Source organism: Lynx canadensis, chromosome B3 (genome assembly GCF_007474595.2).
Source record: "Lynx canadensis isolate LIC74 chromosome B3, mLynCan4.pri.v2, whole genome shotgun sequence".
NCBI classification, from domain to species: domain Eukaryota; kingdom Metazoa; phylum Chordata; class Mammalia; order Carnivora; family Felidae; genus Lynx; species Lynx canadensis.
The window spans coordinates 118,565,382-118,584,294 of record NC_044308.2 but is presented as its reverse complement, the minus strand read 5'-3'; the positions used below and the strand labels follow the sequence as shown (position 1 = coordinate 118,584,294).

General features: G+C 41.6%; 2 protein-coding genes across 2 annotated transcripts in view; both read left to right on the top strand.

Moving 5' to 3' along the window:
- HEATR4 (HEAT repeat containing 4) overlaps positions 1 to 13,404 on the top strand; it is a 50,143-nt gene extending 36,739 nt beyond the window's left edge. Inside the window, exons 17-18 of the mRNA XM_030319498.1 lie at positions 11,296 to 11,458; positions 13,112 to 13,404. Coding sequence (XP_030175358.1) covers positions 11,296 to 11,454 — 159 coding nt within the window. The 3' untranslated portion in view covers positions 11,455 to 11,458; positions 13,112 to 13,404. The remainder of the gene's footprint in view (positions 1 to 11,295; positions 11,459 to 13,111) is intronic.
- A 2,004-nt stretch (positions 13,405 to 15,408) lies between these two features.
- Positions 15,409 to 15,866, top strand: LOC115516655 (histone H3.3A-like). Its single transcript, XM_030319517.1, has one exon. It carries the CDS (start codon positions 15,409 to 15,411, stop codon positions 15,817 to 15,819), a length of 411 nt encoding a protein of 136 aa, XP_030175377.1. The 3' UTR covers positions 15,820 to 15,866.
- Positions 15,867 to 18,913: the final 3,047 nt, after the last annotated feature.

Below are 18,913 nucleotides of genomic sequence, written 5' to 3'. Positions count from 1 at the left end.
ACAATCTCAGTAACTGTGGAGGGTGGGGGGAGCCTGGCTGACTCATTTGGTAGAGCATATGACTTGATCTCGGGGTTGTGAGTTCAAATCCCTCCTTGACACAACCTCACATTAGAAAAAAAAAAAAAAAAGCACGGATAGACAAAATTCCAGTCATTTCCCTCTCTATGATATGAGAAAGAAGTTAAAAAAGAAAGTTATGAGCTTTTATACTTGGATTCTTGATATCTGCCTTTTTCACCCCATCTGGAATTTTGTTTCATTAGCTACGACTTCTCCAGAGTTTTGGATCACACATCTGAATCTTAAATTGACTTCTTAAATCTGAGCCTCTCATTTAGCAGGCACTGTTCAATGTGGTAGGTATGAGGGTGCAATTGTTGAGAACGGCATGGTCACTATTCCATGTAAGTATTATTGCTTTGTACACAAAGATTCTGTGTCTTCATTTGAATCATTTAAGATAAATTTCTAGGAACTGAATTGCTGGGCCAAAAGGCAAGATAGTTTTTGTTATTGTTAGAAGGTTTTACCAAACTACCTTCAAAAGGGTTTACCAAATTGCCCTTCTAAAGAGTTTAGTGTTGCAAGCAATTAGGAGTATGTTAGACTACATGGCCTATAGGGCCTTTTCACTGGTTCTATTTGATCCCCAGTCCTCTGGACTCCAAACACTTACCAAAGCTTTTAGGTTTTACCCTTGCCCATGTGTCACATCCACCTTTTAAAATTTCTGCCTGTAATATGGTCTATTACAGTGGCCCACAATGGGGGCGATTTTGCCTCAATTGGGGGTGGGGTGGAATGTTATAATATATAGTGAATAGAGGCCAGAGATGCTGCTAAACATCTATAGTGCAAAGAACACCCCCCCACACACACCCAGATAATTATCTGACCCAAAAGTCAATAGTACTGAGACCAAGAATTCCTGGTCTATTACAAGTAGCCTCCCAACTGATCTTTATCTTTGATCTCTCCCTGTGCTAATTTATAACACAGGTAGCTACAACATTAATTTTCTCAGGTTTGTATACCCAGACTTGCCATCACCCCACTCGAAACCCATCTGGTATTCCATCCACCAATCCAAGTTCCTTAGCTAGGTACTGAAGTCATGTAATGCTACAGCTTTATCAGCCACAACTCTCCCAAGCTCTACTTCTGTAAGTTAAACTATTTATTGTTCCTTGCCTATGTTCTCCATACCTTTACTCATGCTGTTTCCCCCAAATGCTGTCCTCCAAACATCTTTTGCGAAAACCCTTATTAAAGCCCATTTCATATTCCATCTCCTCCCCAAAGGCTCTCCCATCTCTCTAAGAGAACTTTGACCCTTTCGCACGAGCTTAGCACCTTGTGCCTTGTATTGGTGTATCGTGTGCTTGTCATATTCCTTCCTAAACTTCCTAAACTGTAAACTCTTTCAAAGATGGTGGGATTTCAAGGAAAGGTCTTTCTTATGCCTTTTTCTCTTGCTTTTGGCAAACTGCCTTTCATACAAGAGGTGCATGGGAAATGTTTGTGGGAAACAGACCAACCAGAATTGATTCCTTGTCACTCATTAGTATCTGTGGCATTATTAGCCCAGTCAAGTTACTCTCTCAGGTCTCAGCAATCTTATCTGTAAAATGGGAATAATAATTAAACTTACTTCTTCATTGAGTTGTGAAGATAAAATAATGCATATAAGGCATTTAGCACAGGGTCTGGTACAGAACTAAACACTTAAAAAATGGTAGCTATAATAATAATTTATTATTATGGAGCAAAGCCCTATAACATGGCTTGTGTGCCCTTGGCCTGGTTTGGAGGAACTTGGAGTGGGATAAGACAGGAAGTTCTTGAATTGGGCAAAGTGACAGCTGGGATGGCGAGATTAAGATTATTTTTGCATATGTTCCATGGAAGTTTAAGTAAATCTACAGGGACCATATCAGACAAGGCCATTGTGTAAGGAACTACTCTGCAGTTATTAGACCAAGGGTCAAAGTATGAGCTGGGGCGGGTGGCAGGGGGGCAGTATCATATCCTCCCAAGTCCTGTGTCTAGTTTAGGGCTTCAGTGTACAGAAGAAGGGACAGCAGGAAAGGGATCCCTCTTCTTAATTGACACACAGGTTGTGTGTGCTGGCAAGGCCAAAATATCAGATCCCTGGGGAAATGTTGAAGAAGGTAGTTTAGTTTGTCACTGGGAGATTTAACTACCTTTTCAAAGGGAATAGTTTTCAGTAGACTAGGGATACATCCTGCAGTGAACTAGGGGGACGGGCTGTGCTTCTGGGTTCACAAAGCTTGGGAAGAAATTCAGCTAGAGGAGAGCTCTAAATTTGTATTTTCCACATCCGGTACAAACATCTCCTCTCAGTGTGTCCTGTGACCTCATCCTTTGCTTTTTCAACATTTTGTGATTTCCGCAAAGAGTGTTGTTGCTATCTGTCTTCTAGTTTCCCTTGTGACTGAGAGACATCTTTTGGAGCCTGACTTTTTAAAAATTTCATCACTTTTCCTGTAATGCTACTTAGTTCTCACTATAAAAGCAGATATTAATAACCATCTTCAGAAATACAATTGAATGACATGGAATAATGTTCTTAATGTATCATTGGGTGGGAAAAGAAGCAGACACAACAAGTATTCCAGTAGGATCCCATGTGGGGGGACATTTATGTATGTGTGATGTGTATGTGTATACCTACCTATCCATATATGCATACATACTGTTAAAAAGCAACATTTGAGTAAGTTTTCAGATCTAATTGGCTTTATTCAACAAATTTATGAATTAGGAAGCATCCCATCCAGCAAGTAGAAAGGAGCTCCAAGTTGTACAAAATGGCAGGCATTTTATAGGCAGAAAGAGGGTGGGACAAAGAAAAGAATGGGATATTTCAGTGGAGGTTACCTTCCCATAGGGGAAGACAAAGGGTCTTATCATACGGATTACCTTAGCGGTGCAGATCTGGAAATTCCAGACTGATTGGTTTAAAGTTCCACTGTTGGGAGAGGCTGGAAGTGCAGTTAGGTTTAAATGTTGAGTCTTGACGGAGTTTAGCAAAAGTGACTCCCTTGGGCCTGTTGTTTATTTCAAAGAAAACATGCTACTAAAGAAAGTTTTGGTGTCTTTGCACCAGAATATTTAACAGTGATTACCTTTGGGGGCGCCTAGGTGGCTCAGTCGGTTGAGTGTCCCACTTCAGCTCAGGTCATGATCTCACGGTCTGTGAATTTGAGTTCCGCGTTGGGCTCTGTGCTGACAGCTCAGAACCTGGAGCCTGCTTCAGAATCTGTGGCTCCCTCTCTTTCTGCCCCTACCCTGATTACTCTGTCTCTCTCTCTCAAAAATAAACATTAAAAAAAAATTTTTTTTAAACGTGATTACCTTTGTATAGTGGGATTCAGGTGATTTTTATCTTCTTTGGTTGTTTGTATGTTCTGGGTTTTCCACATAAAACATACTGTTAATGAAACACAAGTTCAGCTGCCGGTCACTTGAAAGGCGAATACTCAAAAGACGATAGATAAGTTTTGACAGAAAAGGAATATGAGCTTTATTCAGGAGTCTGGCCACCTAGGGAGAAGGCAGACTCTTGTCCAAAGGAGAACTCCCAGGTTTCTGCCTGTTCCAGAATTGTGTGTGTGTGTGTGTGTGTGTGTGTGTGTGCGCGCGCGCGCGCGCGCGCGAGCGCGCGCGTGCGTTCGCGAGCGAAAGATCATGAGCCAGCAGGCGCCCACTGCAGACTCCATGATGCCAGCCTCAGTTATCTTGGTACTACTCAGAGGTTGTGCAACAAGTTCTGGTTCCTTGGTACCCAAGGGTTGTGCAAGAATAGTCTGTTCTTTCTGCAAAGGAGGACAAGGTCTACATATGTGCAAAGAGGTCAGTAAAGTCATTTGTGTGACCTTAAAAATGAAAAACATGTTGCTAAGAGGTATCTGAGCTAATCAGAAAGCTAAGGGGACTTCAAACAGACTTGCTGGCTTCTGTGGTCTGGGAACGTTGTGGTCCTCTATTCCACAAGACCAGTGGCCAGCAAATCTCAAAGAAAGCAAATTGGTTCTGTTACAGATGAAGGTCCTTCATCTCCAGCAAGCAAGGAGTGTGTTAACTTGAAGCTAGTTAACTCTTAAGATCAGCTAGAGTGCTGTTACAACATCCTTGTGCAATTAAAAATAGTGTTTTTTAAGCAACAAACTTTACTTTCCCAAACTCATCTCATTTTTCTCGATCTCCAGTCATTGTTTGTCTTGCTTTTCTGGTTTTTTTGAGTCAATAGAATTCTCTTTTAAAAAAGAGAGATGCCCCTGCGTGGCTCAGTCGGTTAAGAGTCCAATTCTTGATTTCGGCTCAGGTCATGATCTCAAAGTTCGTGAGTTTGAGCCCCTCGTTGGGCTCTGTGCTGACGGTGCAGGCCCTGCTTGGGATCCTTGCTGTCCCTCTCTCGCTGCCCCTCCCCCACTTGCTCTGCCTCTCTCTCTCTCTCTCTCCCTCTCTCTCAAAAATAAATAAATAAGCTTAAAAATTTTTTGAAAATCAAAGGAACTTGACATTCAGATTATAGAAGTTAATAATTGCTTATCGGAGAAGTTGCTATAGAAAACAAGTTAAATTAGGGCACCTGGGTGGCTCAGTCAGTTAAGTGGCTGACTCTTGATTTTGACTCAGGTCATGATCTCATAGTTTGTGAGTTCGGGCCCCATATCGGGCTCTGTGCTGATGGCATGGAGCCTGCTTGGGATTCTCTGTCTCCCTCACCCTCTCCCTCTCTCCCACTTGAGTGTTTGCACTTGCTCTCTCTCAAACTAAATAAACAAAAAAATAAATAAATAAAATTCAAATACACTGGAAGGTGTATTAGTTTGCTAGGTCTGTCATAACAAAGTACTACAGACTTGATGGCTTAAACAAAAGAAGTTTATTTTCTCATAGTTCTGGAGACTGGAAGTCTGAGGTCAGTGTATTGACGGAGCTGGTTTCTGTGACCTTGTTCCTTGTCTTGTGAAAGGCACCTTGTCTTGTAAAAGGCACCTTGTCTTGTAAAGGACACCAGTCATATTAGATTAGGGTCTACTTTAATGATCTCCTTTTAACTTAGTTACCCCTTTAAAGACTATCTCCAAATATCATATCCTGAGGTACTAGAGGTTAGGACTTTAACATATGAATTTTGTTGGGAGGGGCATACAATTCAGCCCATAGTGATACAAGCTGTCTGTGTTTGAGGACCCAGAGGGGGTCTTGCAGGACCAGCCAAGAGGATCCTTGGCTTTATGCAGGATAGAAATCAAACTCAAGCCAGCAGGAAGTGAGATCAGAGTTTATTGAAGATATAGAGAGAGTGCTGATGCAGACAGAGCATCTGGGAGATTCCAAAAGGAAAGAAGAATGAGGGGCGCCTGGGTGGCTCAGTCAGTTAAGCGTCCGACTTTGGCTCAGGTCATGATCTCACGGTTCGTGGGTTCAAGCCGCGCATCAGGCTCTGTGCTGACAGCTCAGAGCCCGGAGCCTGCTTCACATTCTGTGTCTCCCTGTCTCTCTGACCCTTACCCACTCACATTCTGTCTTTCTCTCTCTCTCTCTCAAAGATGAATACACATTAAAAAAAATTTTTTTTTTTAAAAAAAGGAAAGAAGAATGAGTCTTGTCTTTGTTCCCAATCTGGGATTTGGGGATGATGGTCTGATGTACTATCCTCTCAGGCATCCATGAACCGGTCAAAACAAGGTCGGTGCTCAGGTGTCCTCCATAAGTCACTTATGTCCCTGGAGCCAGGGGTCTCGGTGTCAGGAGTTAGTGGTGTCTGGAGTCAGTGTTCTTGGAAAACCTCGTGACCACCCCACGAAGTCACTTCTTAGATATCATCTATTGTGCCGCAAGACTCCAAAGAACTCATTAACTCCTTGACCTTTACAAGGAGGGCATACATTGTTTGTACCATAAGCCCTGATGCAGGGTGTCTCTCTGCCCCTCCCCCACTTTCTCTCTCTCTCTCTCTCTCTCTCTCTCTCAAAAAAAAATAATAATAAACATTAAAAAAAATTTTTTTTTCAACGTTTATTTATTTTTGGGACAGAGAGAGACAGAGTATGAACGGGGGAGGGGCAGAGAGAGAGGGAGACACAGAATGGGAAGCAGGCTCCAGGCTCTGAGCCATCAGCCCAGAGCCCGACGCGGGGCTCGAACTCACGCACCGCGAGATCGTGACCTGGCTGAAGTCGGACGCTTAACCGACTGCGCCACCCAGGCGCCCCTAAAAAAATTTTTTTTAATCAGCTTTTTTTTCATGGAATCCCTTCAGTTTCCTTGTCTCAATAACAGGGGGGTGATATCTTAGAACAACCTCAGTTTTTCCCTCTTGTATATGGAAAAGCCAGTTCTTTCCTCCTCTTGTGTCTGTCTTATGTGTCTCCTTTACCCTTCACATACAAAACATTCACTACACTTCACTCGGACACTTCTCGTCCCCAGATGCATGAAGGTTTTTCTTCACAACAAGAAAATTGTAGCTTGGGGTCCTACAATTTAACTCAATTCTAACCCTATCTACCTGGAGATAGTGTCCAATTCCACAGGTTAAGAGGGCTTGGGCCCTCAAGGCTGCTCCTGCCTTACTTCAGATGCCAATCACAAGTAATAGGTCTCCAGGTTACCCTCAGTTTCTGTCCAATTTGACTACAAATCTGAGGTTCCCGCAACCGCCTCCTTGGTTTCAATTAATTTCTTAGAGTAGTTCACAAAACTCAGGGAGACATGTTTACCAGTTTATTAAGGATACGATGAAGGGGACAAGTGAAATGAACAGCCAGACCAAGCCACATAGGGGGAGGTCTGGGAGGGTTCTGAAAGCAGGTTTTGTTCTTATGGAGTTGGGGTGTGTGTCACACTCCTGGTGTGAATGTGTTCACCAACCAGAAATTCTTTGAACTCCACACTATTGGGAGTTTATGGAGGCTTCCCCCCACAGGCATAATTAATTATTAATTATTGGTTTCTAGCCCCTTTACCTTCTCTAAAGGTTGAGGAATGGGCTGAAAAACCCAAGCTTCTAATCATGGCTTGGTCTTTCTGGTGACCAGCTCCCACCCAGAAGCCCACCCAGGGTTATCTCAATAGACCAAAATATGCTCCACTTTCTCTTTATCACTTAAGAATTTACAAAGTTTTTAAGAGCCCCGTTTCAGGGAAGGGGTCAAGGACAAATATGAGAACAAAAGATGCTCCTAGTATTCTTATTATTAAGAAATTATGGGAGCTTCAGGAGCTCTGTGCCAGGAATGGGTGGTGGAGGAGACTAACATATATTTTTTCTATTATCTCACAGGTGATATATACTGAATCACAAGTTCCTTTAAGTACTTTTCCTTCATGAAGGAAGGATCATATGAGAAGTTGTTGAAAGGGGAATAGGAAAAAAGAGAAATAAAAGAAAACAAATGTCCAGGGCAGTGATTCTCAACCCAAAGTGATTTTGCCCTCAGGGGACATTTGGCATTGTCTAGAGACATTTTTTGGTTGTCACAGCAGGAAGTTGCTACTGGCATATAATGGGCAGAGACCAGAGATGCTAATAAACACTCTACAATGTATGGTACAGCCCTACAGCGAAGAATTATTCAACCCAAATGTCAGTAGAATCAAGATTGAGAAACTCTAGTATAAACTTTCAGATGACTTCACCAATATAAAAAAATTGAAGTCTTTGACTGAATTATTCTACTTTTAGAAATCTATCCTTTAAAATATTCACCTGTGGGGCACCCGGGTGGCTCAGTCAGTTGAGCGTCTGACTTCGGCTCAGGTCGTGACCTCATGATCCATGGGTTTGAGCCCCGCGTTGGGCTATGTGCTGACAGCTCAGAGCCTGGAGTCTGCTTCAGATTCTGTGTCTCCTTCTTTCTCTGCTCTTCCCCTACTCATGCTCTCTCTTTGTCTCCCAAAGATGAATAAATGTTAAAAAAAAATTAAAAATATTCACCCATGTGATGGGGTGCCTGGGTGGCTCAGTCAGTTAAGCATCCAACTCTTGATTTTGGCTCAGGTCATGATTGCATGGTCATGAGATCAAACCCAATGTGGGGAGCCTGCTTAAGATTCTCTCTCTCTCCCTCTCTCTGCCCCTCCCCGACTTGCATGCAACTACACTCTCTCTCTCAAAATAAATAAACTTTAAAAAATAAATTAATTAATATAAACCTCTAACATAAAAAAATAAATATTCACCCACGTGTACAAAGATACACACATACAGATGTTCATTGCTTATAATTTCAAAATTGGAAATGATGCAAATGCCTGTTGATAGGCAATTGTTAACAAGAATGACAAGGAAGGATGTTTAAAATATATTGTAAATTGGAAAATCAAATCGCCGAACAATATATATGTTGTCTTATTTTTTGTTAAAAAAACACAATTCATACATTTATATATGGTTTCTTTATTTTTTTAATTTTTTTAATGTTTATTTATTTTTGAGACAGAGAGAGACAGAGTGTGAGTGGGGGAGGGGCAGAGAGAGAGGGAGACACAGAATCTGAAACAGGCTCCAGGCTCTGAGCTGTTAGCACAGAGCCCGATGCAGGGCTCGAACCCACGAACCGTGAGATCATGACCCGAGCCGAAGTCGGACGCTTAACCGACTGAGCCACCCAGGCGCCCCTATATATGGTTTCTTTAGAACCATATATGTTGTGTGCATATGTATATGTGTTTGCACAGGTGAATATCAGGAAAGATATATACCAAACTGAAGACAGATGTTTTCTCTGGGAATGGGATTACGGGCAATAGAAGAACTTTCGTGTTTTACGTCATATATTTCTGATTTACTTTGGTTAAGGCCTCAAGGAAGAAGCCTTTGCTTCGTCCAATGTGAGACAGATTGCAGTCTAACTTTGAGACTACTGACTTCTAGTTTTTAAGACTTACCAAATTACTATAATTCAGGGGTCATTAAATTGTGGCCCTCAGACCAAATCCAGCCTGTCTCTGGTGTTTAAACACTACATGGAGTAGGAATGATTTTTATAATTTTGAATGTTAAATGAAGAATAATATTTTGCAACATAAATGTATACAAAACTCAAATTTCAGTGCCCACATGTAAACTTATATTGAACACAGCCACTCTCATTCATTATAAACTGCCTGTGGCTACTTTCCCATGAGATGATGATTGAACCGTGAGATCATTACATGAGCTGAAGTCAGACGCTTAACCAACTGAACCACCCAGGCACCGGAAGCATGTGACTCTTGACCTCAGGGTTGGGGGTTTGGGTGCCATGCTGGATGTAGAGATTACTTAAAAATAAAATCTTGGGGTGCCTGGGTGGCTCAGTCAGTTAAGCTTCTGACTCTTGATTTTGCCTCAGGTCATAATCTCACAGTTGTGGGATGGAGCCCCACATTGGGCTCTACAGTGGGTGTGGACCCTGTTTGGGATTCATTCTTTCTCCCTTTGCCCCTCTCCTGGTTACACTCTCTCGCTCACTCTCTCTCTCTTTCTCTCTTACTCTCTCAAAAATAAAATCTTAAAAAAAAATTTTTTTTAATCTTTTTTTAGGGGCATTCATTTTTGAATGCCAGCTCTCTGTAAAGACAGCTTTCATGCTATTCACACTTTCTGATCTTATACTCTATTAAACTTTTGCCTGCTGCTCATTTAAAAAAAAAATCTTTTTAAAAATGCTTATTTGAGGGGGGAGAGGGGCAGAGTGAGGGAGAGACAGAATCCCAAGCAGACTCTGTGTCACCAGCCAGAGCCCAATGCGGGGTTTGAACTCACAAACTGTGAGATCATGACCTGAGCCAAGATCAAGACTGATCCACCACGTGCCCCAAAAATAAAAAAAGTCTTTACAAAGATAAGTGTTTTCATTTTAAGTTTAAATAGATGCAAATGGTCTAACTTTTAACATTTACATATTCAGTATTTACACGTTGGTATATTTTTTGTTTGTTTTTTAAAGTTTATTTGTTCATTTTGAGAGAGAGAGGAGGGGAGGGGCAGAGAGAGAGGGAGAGACAGAATTCCAAGTAGGCTCCGCACTGTCAGTGCAGAGCCCGATGCGGGGCTCGATCCCACAAACCATGAGATCATGACCTGAGTTGAAATCAAGAGTCAAACACTTAACCAATGCAGCTACCCAGGTGCCCCTCTTTATTCATTTCAAAATTCTTTATTACTTATTTTTTCTTTTTTGAGTAAGCTCTAGGCCCAGCTTGGCGCTTGAACGCATGACCCCAACATCAAGAGTCAAATGTTCCACCAACTGGGCCAGCTGGGTGCCCCTTCATTTTTTGTTTTTTGTTTTTTGTTTTTTTTTTTCGGATTCCACATATGAGTGAAATCATATGGCATTTGTGTTCCTCAATCTGACTTATTTAACTTAGCGTAGTACCCTGCAAGTCCAGCCATGTTGTTGAAAAATGGCACGATATCATCCTCTTTTATGGCTGTAATATTCATGTGACTGTGTCTCTCACATCTTCCTTATCCATTTCTCTATCAATGTACACTTAGTTTGCTTCCATAGTTTGGCTGTTGTAAATAATGCCGCAATACACATGGGGATGCATATATCTTTTCAAATTAGTGTTTTTTGTTTTCTTTTGGTAAATACCCAGTAGTGGAATTATTGGATCATATGGTATTTATATTTTCAACTTTTTGAGGATACTCCATACATGTTTTCCACAGTGGCTGTACCAATTTATATTCCTACCAACAGTGCATAAGGGTCCTTTTTTTCTCCACAGAGGATCTCTCTCTTTATTATTCCATGGACTAATACAGAAAATTGATATTAGAAGTATCTAGATTTCTGAGGATGCTTTAACCTAGGTACAGGCTCAATCCTGGCCATCACTATATTGGTTTATGGGTTGAAATAGAACAGGACTGCATCCCCAGGGACTATTCACCCTGAGTGAACACACCTCCTCGGCACACCCCTGGAGCAGGTCTCTTTATTCACAGCTACAAGAGTGGCCCATTGCTGCTGCTGCTTCTGCATGATAGTAAAGACAGAAAATGTAGGCTAACCCCAAACATCACACAGATACCCAAGACTTCTTGGGCAGAAAATTCAGGCATATTTGCCACGTTAGGCTTCTGACTGGGGACAAGGAAAGACAGGTCTTGAATTCATATGATCTGTTTTTTTAGTTATTATAGTAGTTAATAGAGCTGTTCTGATAAACCATGGCTCACGAGGCTTTCTCTTTGGGTCTACCTTTGACGTGAGACCACATGTTTGGCATATGCACTCATGTGTTAATATTTCTCTGCAGCCTGTCAGGCCCCGCACACCAAATCCGTGGTCACAGAGTCCAGTCCTGGGCCTAAACACAAGAAGCAGAGGTCGACCATCACCTGTGAAAGATCTACGCACTGCCCGGGAAAAAAGGATCGTGATGGGACCGTTTGGATCTGACAATCCAGATCTCTAGCTGGGTAAATACTCAGAAGTTTTTTCCAGGGTCATATCCTCTTCCCCCCAAAGGAAAGGTGATTATTTTTAGGACGATCCCTTCTCTTGCTCCAAGACAGGCAGCAGTGGACCTAGTCACATCCTGGTTCTTTAATTGATGTCATACAGTCTCCTTGTCGTTATGTATATAAAGAAAAATCTATTTAACAGTAGTCCTGTTTTTTTAGTGTGCACCATTTACCCAGAAGGTTAAAGAAAATTGACATCACATTAGATGATTGAGCATATTTTCCCATACCACCGACAGGTTACAAACTAATTTATAGGTCAGAGCTCCAAATTTTACTAGAGTAGAAATATTGAAAGACCCATCATCTCTTGCAAGGTGTATAAAGAGCCCTCTGAAACCCAAACTAGAGTACCATTTGTCTAGGAAAGAGACAGCTTTCGTAATTTTTTTTTATTATCTACAAGTCTAGTCTTGTTCTAGAGCAAGTTCTTTACAAGAGTGTTACAAGAAAATCAGGGTGGCGGGCTGGCTCAGTCAGAAGAGCATATGACTCTAGATCTCGGGGTTGAGAGTTCGAGCCCCACGTTGGATATAGAGATTACTTAAAAAATAAATTAAAAATTAAAAACAACAAGAACAACACAAGAGTGTAGTAAGAAAACCAAGCTGGTGCAATCATTTTCCCTTTGCACCACACAGGTGGGCATGAACACTTTTAGATCCCTTGGAAACATTGATGCAGTTTCACAAGGCTGATTAACAATTCTCATGAACCTCAACAGTACCCTATGGCTTTAAAGCTTTAGGCATGATGAAAGAGTTGCAAACCATGTATGTGTCATTAGATGGGAGTCTATAAGAGCACACTGATGCAGGCCGGCCAGGTTGAGAACCCAGAGGGGATCCTGCAGGACCAACCAAGAAGGTCTGTGGCTTCATGCAGGATAGAAATCAAACTTGAACCAACTGGAAATGAGAACAGGGTTTATTGAAGATACAGAGAGAGTAGATACAGATGGAACATTAGGGAGACTCGAGAAAGGAAAAGGAACAGGAGTCTCATCTTCGCTTGGGTCTAGAGTTTTTCCAGAGGGTTGTGGTCTAGTGTACGTCTTCTCAGGGATCCAGGAACTGGTCAAAACATGGGTGAGTGCTCAGGTGTCCTCCATAAGTCACTTATGTCCCTGGAGCCAGGGGTCTTGGAAAACCTCGTGACCACCCCACGAAGTCACTTCTTAGATATCATCTATTGTGCTGCAAGGCTCCAAAGAACTCATTAACCCCTTGACCTTTACAAGGAGGGCATACATTGTTTGTACCATAAGCCCTGATGCAGGGTGGGAGTACAGGTCCTAGCAGAAATAGAAGCAGGAAAAGGAGCAAAGAAAAAAAACAGCTTTTTTTCATGGGGTCCCTTCCGTTTCCCTGTCTCACAACACAATGCCAAAAAGTAAAATAAAATAAAATAAAATAAAATAAAATAAAATAAAATAAAATAAAATAAATCCCCATGGAAGACGAGAGACCCAGAATTCAAAGTAGTGTGACTCCAGCTTTCTTTCCTAAATACTGATCTCTATTTATAACTGACAAAGTTTTGGGACATTTAGAGGTGAAAATATAAACTATAAAATAAGTGAATCTTTCCCTTTTTCTTCTCTTCCAGTGACACTGTTATCACCAGAAATATAAAAAGCAATAATTTCCACCATGAATGCCTCACAGCTATGGAACACAGGGAAAAAAGGACTTTGGGGGAGTATCAGCTAACCACAAAACAAAATCTTTCCTTTCCCTGACTCATGTAACCCATGTTTTTATTTATTCGTTTATACATTCCCTCCAAGTGAAATACTGATTCAAAAAGTATCATCATGGATATCAAAGTTATTTCCACTTCTATCAAACCCGAGGATTCTGGAATCTGGCTACCATGAGGCATTTGAGACAATAAATAATTCTGTACAAGTACTTTCTCAGCCCCTCTATCTTTGACTTTGTCATTTCATAGTGAAAGGACTTTATTGTGCACTCTGCATTGCTGGCCAGAACAAGAGGGCCCAATGAACGCTTCAGTCAGTCAGCAAGGCCAGACAGAAGGTCTAGTAGAAGGTCTGCACTGTGGGAGATGTAGCAGCCGCAGAAGAAATGACCCTTGTGCTCAAGGAGTTTACAAGGGGTTTTATAAGACATACATACAAGAATCTTTCAAAGACAATATGCTTAATCTAGTAGGAAATGTGTGGCACCCAGCAGATGTGCTGTAGGAGTCGGGGTGGAGGTGGGAGGTGCTGGAATAGTCATGAAGACACAGGAGTTTGTTTGGATCTCAGTGCACAGGACTTGGATAGACAGAGAGAAGACCCTCCAGATGAGGGGAAGGATATGAGAAAAGGCTGGAGGAAGGAATGAGCTTGCTTTTGTTAATCTGTTCATATAAACAAAATATTATACTGACAAAATACTCCAGGAGTATCCCAAACCCTTTATATAAAGAGCCTTGCCTGTCCTTCCCGACTGAAACATCTGTAGGACATGCCCTTCTCAGTTGTCTCCTTTTTATTGTTCCTCTTTTCCTCTTTCCTCTCCCTTTCTTCTGCCACAGACCTTCATTATCTCCACTGGCTGATTAAACAAGTGACAGCTCCCTATCCTACCCTAAAAGGAAGCTTCTGTTTGGCCCAGCATGTGAGAGAAATGCAGTGCCAACCTTCTCTTGGTTGAGATCTAGAGAAAACTTCCATTTTTCAACCAAGATTCATGTCTTTATCAGTTTACACATACCAGCTAAGTTAGTATCCATTAGTGAATTACCATCAACAGCAATCTTCTTGACAAGACCAACAGCAAAGTGGGGCTTGTGGGTCAGAAGGAAAGCATCTGTGTTAGAATTTACTCCCTCTTCTTCACAATCTCCTCCTGGTTATCACTTAATCCTCTCGCTCTACCATCATTTCTTTAAGAAAATAAAATTTTTAACGTTTATTTTAAGACAGAGAGAGAGTGTGCACGCACAAGCAGGAGAGGGGCAGAGAGAGGAAGAGAGAGAATCCCAAGCAGGCTCCTCACAGACAGTGCATAGCTGGAAGTGGGGCTCAAACCCATGAACCATGAGATCATGACCTGAGCCGGAATCAAAAGTCGGATGCCTAACCAACTGAGCCACTCGGGCATACCCCACATCATTTCTTGATGATCTGTATTGTCAGCAAACATTTATTAAATGCATGTATTATTGGAGCACCTGGCTGGCTCAGTGGGTTAAGAGTTAAGATCAACTCTTGATCTCGGTTCAGGTCATGATCTCACAGTTCATGGGACCGAGCCCCGTGTTGGGCTCTGTGCTGACAGTGCAGAGCCTACTTGGGATTTTCTCCATCTCTCTCTTCCCCTCCCTTTCTCCCTCTCTCAAAATAAACAAATAAAACATTTTAAAAAATGCATCTATTTATTTACTCATCATGGATACGTCAGGAAGCATAAGACCGTTTCTCTTACTTTGAGGAATTTGTCATCCAGTTGGATAAAATAGGATTGTCTGTTTAGAGGCAGCATCAGACCCTCTCAGGGGTCAAGAATGAGCTGGATACTCTAACATTTTTGAGACTCTAGAAGTACTTCATTTTTTTTATTTTTATTTTTTAACATTTATTTATTTTTGAGACAGAGAGAGACAGAGCATGAAGGGGGAGGGGCAGAGAGTGAGGGAGACACAGAATCTGAAACAGGCTCCAGACTCTGAGCTGTCAGCACAGAGCCCGATGCGGGGCTCGAACTCACGGACAGTGAGATCATGACCTGAGCTGAAGTCAGACGCTTAACCGACCAAGCCACCCAGGAGCCCCTCCAGAAGTACTTTAAAAAATAAAGTGCCCAGGCTGTCACTCGCTAACGCCAGCGCCGCCTCTAGCTCACTGAGCTCCAGCCGAAGGAGAAGGGGGTAAGTGAGAAGGTCTCAGTACCATGGCTCGTACAAAGCAGCCTGCCAGCAAATCCACTGGGCATAGAGCACGGAGGAAGCAACTGGCTACAAAAGCCGCTCGCAAGAGTGCGTCCTCTACTGGAGGGGTGAAGAAACCTCATCGTTACAGGCCTGGTACCGTGGCACTCCGCGAAATTAGACGTTACCAGAAGTCCACTGCACTTCTGTTCCACGAACTTCCTTTCCAGCGTCTGGTGCGAGAAATTGCTCAGGACTTCAAAACAGACCTGCGCTTCCAGAGCGCGGCTATCGGTGCTTTGCAGGAGGCAAGCGAGGCCTACCTGGTGAGCCTCTTCGAAGACACCAGCCTGTGCGCTATCCATGCCAAACGTGTAACAATTATGCCAAAAGACGTCCAGCTAGCGCGCCGCATACGTGGAGAATGTGCTTAAGAATCCGCTCTGATGGAAAACATTTCACTCTTTAAAAAAAAAAAAAATTCTCTTCTTCCTGTTATTGTAGTTCTGAACATTAGATATTTTTTTTTCCATGGGGTCAAAAGGTACCGAAGTATATGATTGCAAATGGAAACATCGGGGACAGAAATCAGGTATTGGCAAGTTTTTCCGTTTTCATTTGTGTGTGAATTTTTAATATAAATGCAGGGACATAAAGCATTAATGCAAGTCAGAATGTTTCAGTGAACACGTTTCAGCAGTTCAACTTTATAACAATTAAAAGTAAACCTGTTAAATTTTTCTGGACAATGCCAGCATTTGGATTTTTTTAAAACAAGTAAATTTCTTATTGACGGCGACTAAATGGTGTTTGTAGCATTTTTATCATACGGTAGATTCCATCCATTCACTATACTTTTCTAACTGAGTTGTCCTACATGCAAGTACATGTTTTTAATGTTGTCTGTCTTCTGTGCTGTTCCTGTAAGTTTGCTATTAAAATACATTAAACTATAAAAAAATAAAGTGCCCAAACTGAATTTTAATAAATGATGGTAGATTTTTTTTAACATATACACTTAAATCACTGCTTTTAACACAAATGACTAACTTTTGAAATAATGTCAAAAATCTAAATTGACATGAATATTCATAACAGCGTTATTCATAATAGCCAAAAAGTGGAACCAGTTCAAATGCCCATCAACTGATGGATGGATAAATACAATTTGCTGTATCTGTACAATAAAATATTATTTTTCAGTAAGAATAAATGAAGTATTAAAAATAATAATAAATGAAATATTGATACAGGCTACAGCATGGCTGAACCCTGAAAATGTTCTAGTAAGTGAAGGAAGCCAGTTTCAAAGGACCACATATTGTATGATTTATATGAAATTTCCAGAGAGGGGCGCCTGGGTGGCGCAGTCGGTTGGGCGTCCGACTTCAGCCAGGTCACGATCTCGCGGTCCGTGAGTTCGAGCCCCGCGTCAGGCTCTGGGCTGATGGCTCAGAGCCTGGAGCCTGTTTCCGATTCTGTGTCTCCCTCTCTCTCTGCCCCTCCCCCGTTCATGCTCTGTCTCTCTCTGTCCCAAAAATAAATAAACGTTGAAAAAAAAAAATTAAAAAAAAAAAGAAATTTCCAGAGAGACAAATTTACAGAGACAGAAAGTAGATTAGTAGTTGCCTAGGACTGACAAAGGTGGGAATGGGGAGGGAGAGGAGAAAAGGAATTGACTACTAATGGGATTTCTTTCAGGAGAGACAAATATGTTCTAAAATTAGACTGTGATGATGGTTGCACAACCCTGTGAATATACAAAAAAACCCGTTGCATTGTATGCTTTAAGTGGGTGCGTTGTATGGCATATAATTATATCTCAATAAAACTGTTTTTAAAAAGTCTAAATTGAGGGATGCCCGGGTGACTCAGTTGGTTAAACTTCCAACTCTTGGTTTTGGCTCAGGTCATGATCTCCATGTTCATGAGTTCTAGCCCCCCTCTCTGGCTCTGCGCTGACAGTGCGGAGCCTGCTTGGGATATTCTCTCCCTCTCTCTCCGCCCCTCCTTGGCTCTCTCTCTTTCTCTCTTTCAAAATAAATAAATAAACTTTATTTTTTTAATGTTTATTTATTTTTGAGAGAGAGACAGAGACAGAGACAGAGCATGAGTAGGGGAGGGGCAGAGAGAGGGAGACACAGAATCTGAAGCAGGCTCCAGGCTGAGTTGTCAGCACAGAGCCTGACAAGGGGCTTGAACTCACAAACCGTGAGATCATGACCTGAGCCAGAGTCGGACACTTAACTGACTGAGCCACCCAGCTGCCCCAAAATAAAGAAATAAACTTTAAAAAAAAGTCTAGATTGAAAGCCTTTTATGATTACAAAAGGCCCACCAGTGTAGGATGCTGAGCAGTGTGGCACAATGGACAGAACACCAGTTCGGAAGTCAAACGCATCCGAATCCAAATAGTCTGCTACCTACCAATTGTGCGACCTTAGGTGAATTATTTAAATTCTCTGATACTTCTTTTGTTTACTGTAAAATGAAGACAACAGTTCCTCTTATAAGCCTGTTTTTGGATAACATTTATTTTATTATTACTTTTTAATTAATTAATTAATTAATTTCTGAATAACATTTATTTTTAAAATATGTCCTAAACAGTTATTATGTTCTAGGCACTGTTCTAGGTTCTGGGGATACAGTAGGTGACCAGGATAGTCAAGGTTCTCCATATTACATCTCACACAAAAAAATTGAGATTTTTACATGAAATCTCTCTGATGTTAAATAATGGCAACTAATTTAAAAATATTAAGACTACCATAAGCTAACACTGTGCCAAATACATCTACGTGCCAAATTCTGCCCTTAGGCTGATAGTTTGTGACTCTTGATACAGACTTTTCACGTGGTAAATTTCTAGAATATTGCCCACTTGGTTGAACCTTGGCACTCAGCCTGTTCCCATATGTTGCCCAGCACCAACCAAAGAAACATTTCTCAAAATTCAGGGAAATCATCCTAGCAAGTAATTGAACCAAGCAGTGGCCTGGATCCCATCTCTATAAAATGCTACAGCCTTCCTCGCTGACCCAATGAGGTCCCATTCGTTTTGCATGCCTGGGCTGAGCTGGTATGTTCTATAGGATGGATTTGGAAGAGATTGTGCTTTGCATGCCTTTCAAGATCATCCATCTGTCCTCTTAGGACCTCTGTGGGAGGCCAGTTTAGGACATGGTCTCACCTGTTAGACCCTTTCATTTTCTTTTACCTGCTGATATGTATCATCTCAACTGTTTTGGCCAAACCTGTAAGCATGCAGTAACGATACAGGCAGCTCTTTCCTGAAACTCAATAACAGATGATTAATTTAATTTGTTTTAATTCTCTAACATATTCATGATCTCAGAAAAAAAAAAGTTTTAAATTTATCTCGTAGCTCTTCGATTCACAATCAAACAACTTCACATTGCTCATTTATCTATCTCCGGAGCACTTGAGTTTGAACTCCGGGAAGAGGGAGTCTAGAGAGAGGATTCAGGAAATCAGTGCCTTCATTGGACCATACTATCCCATCAA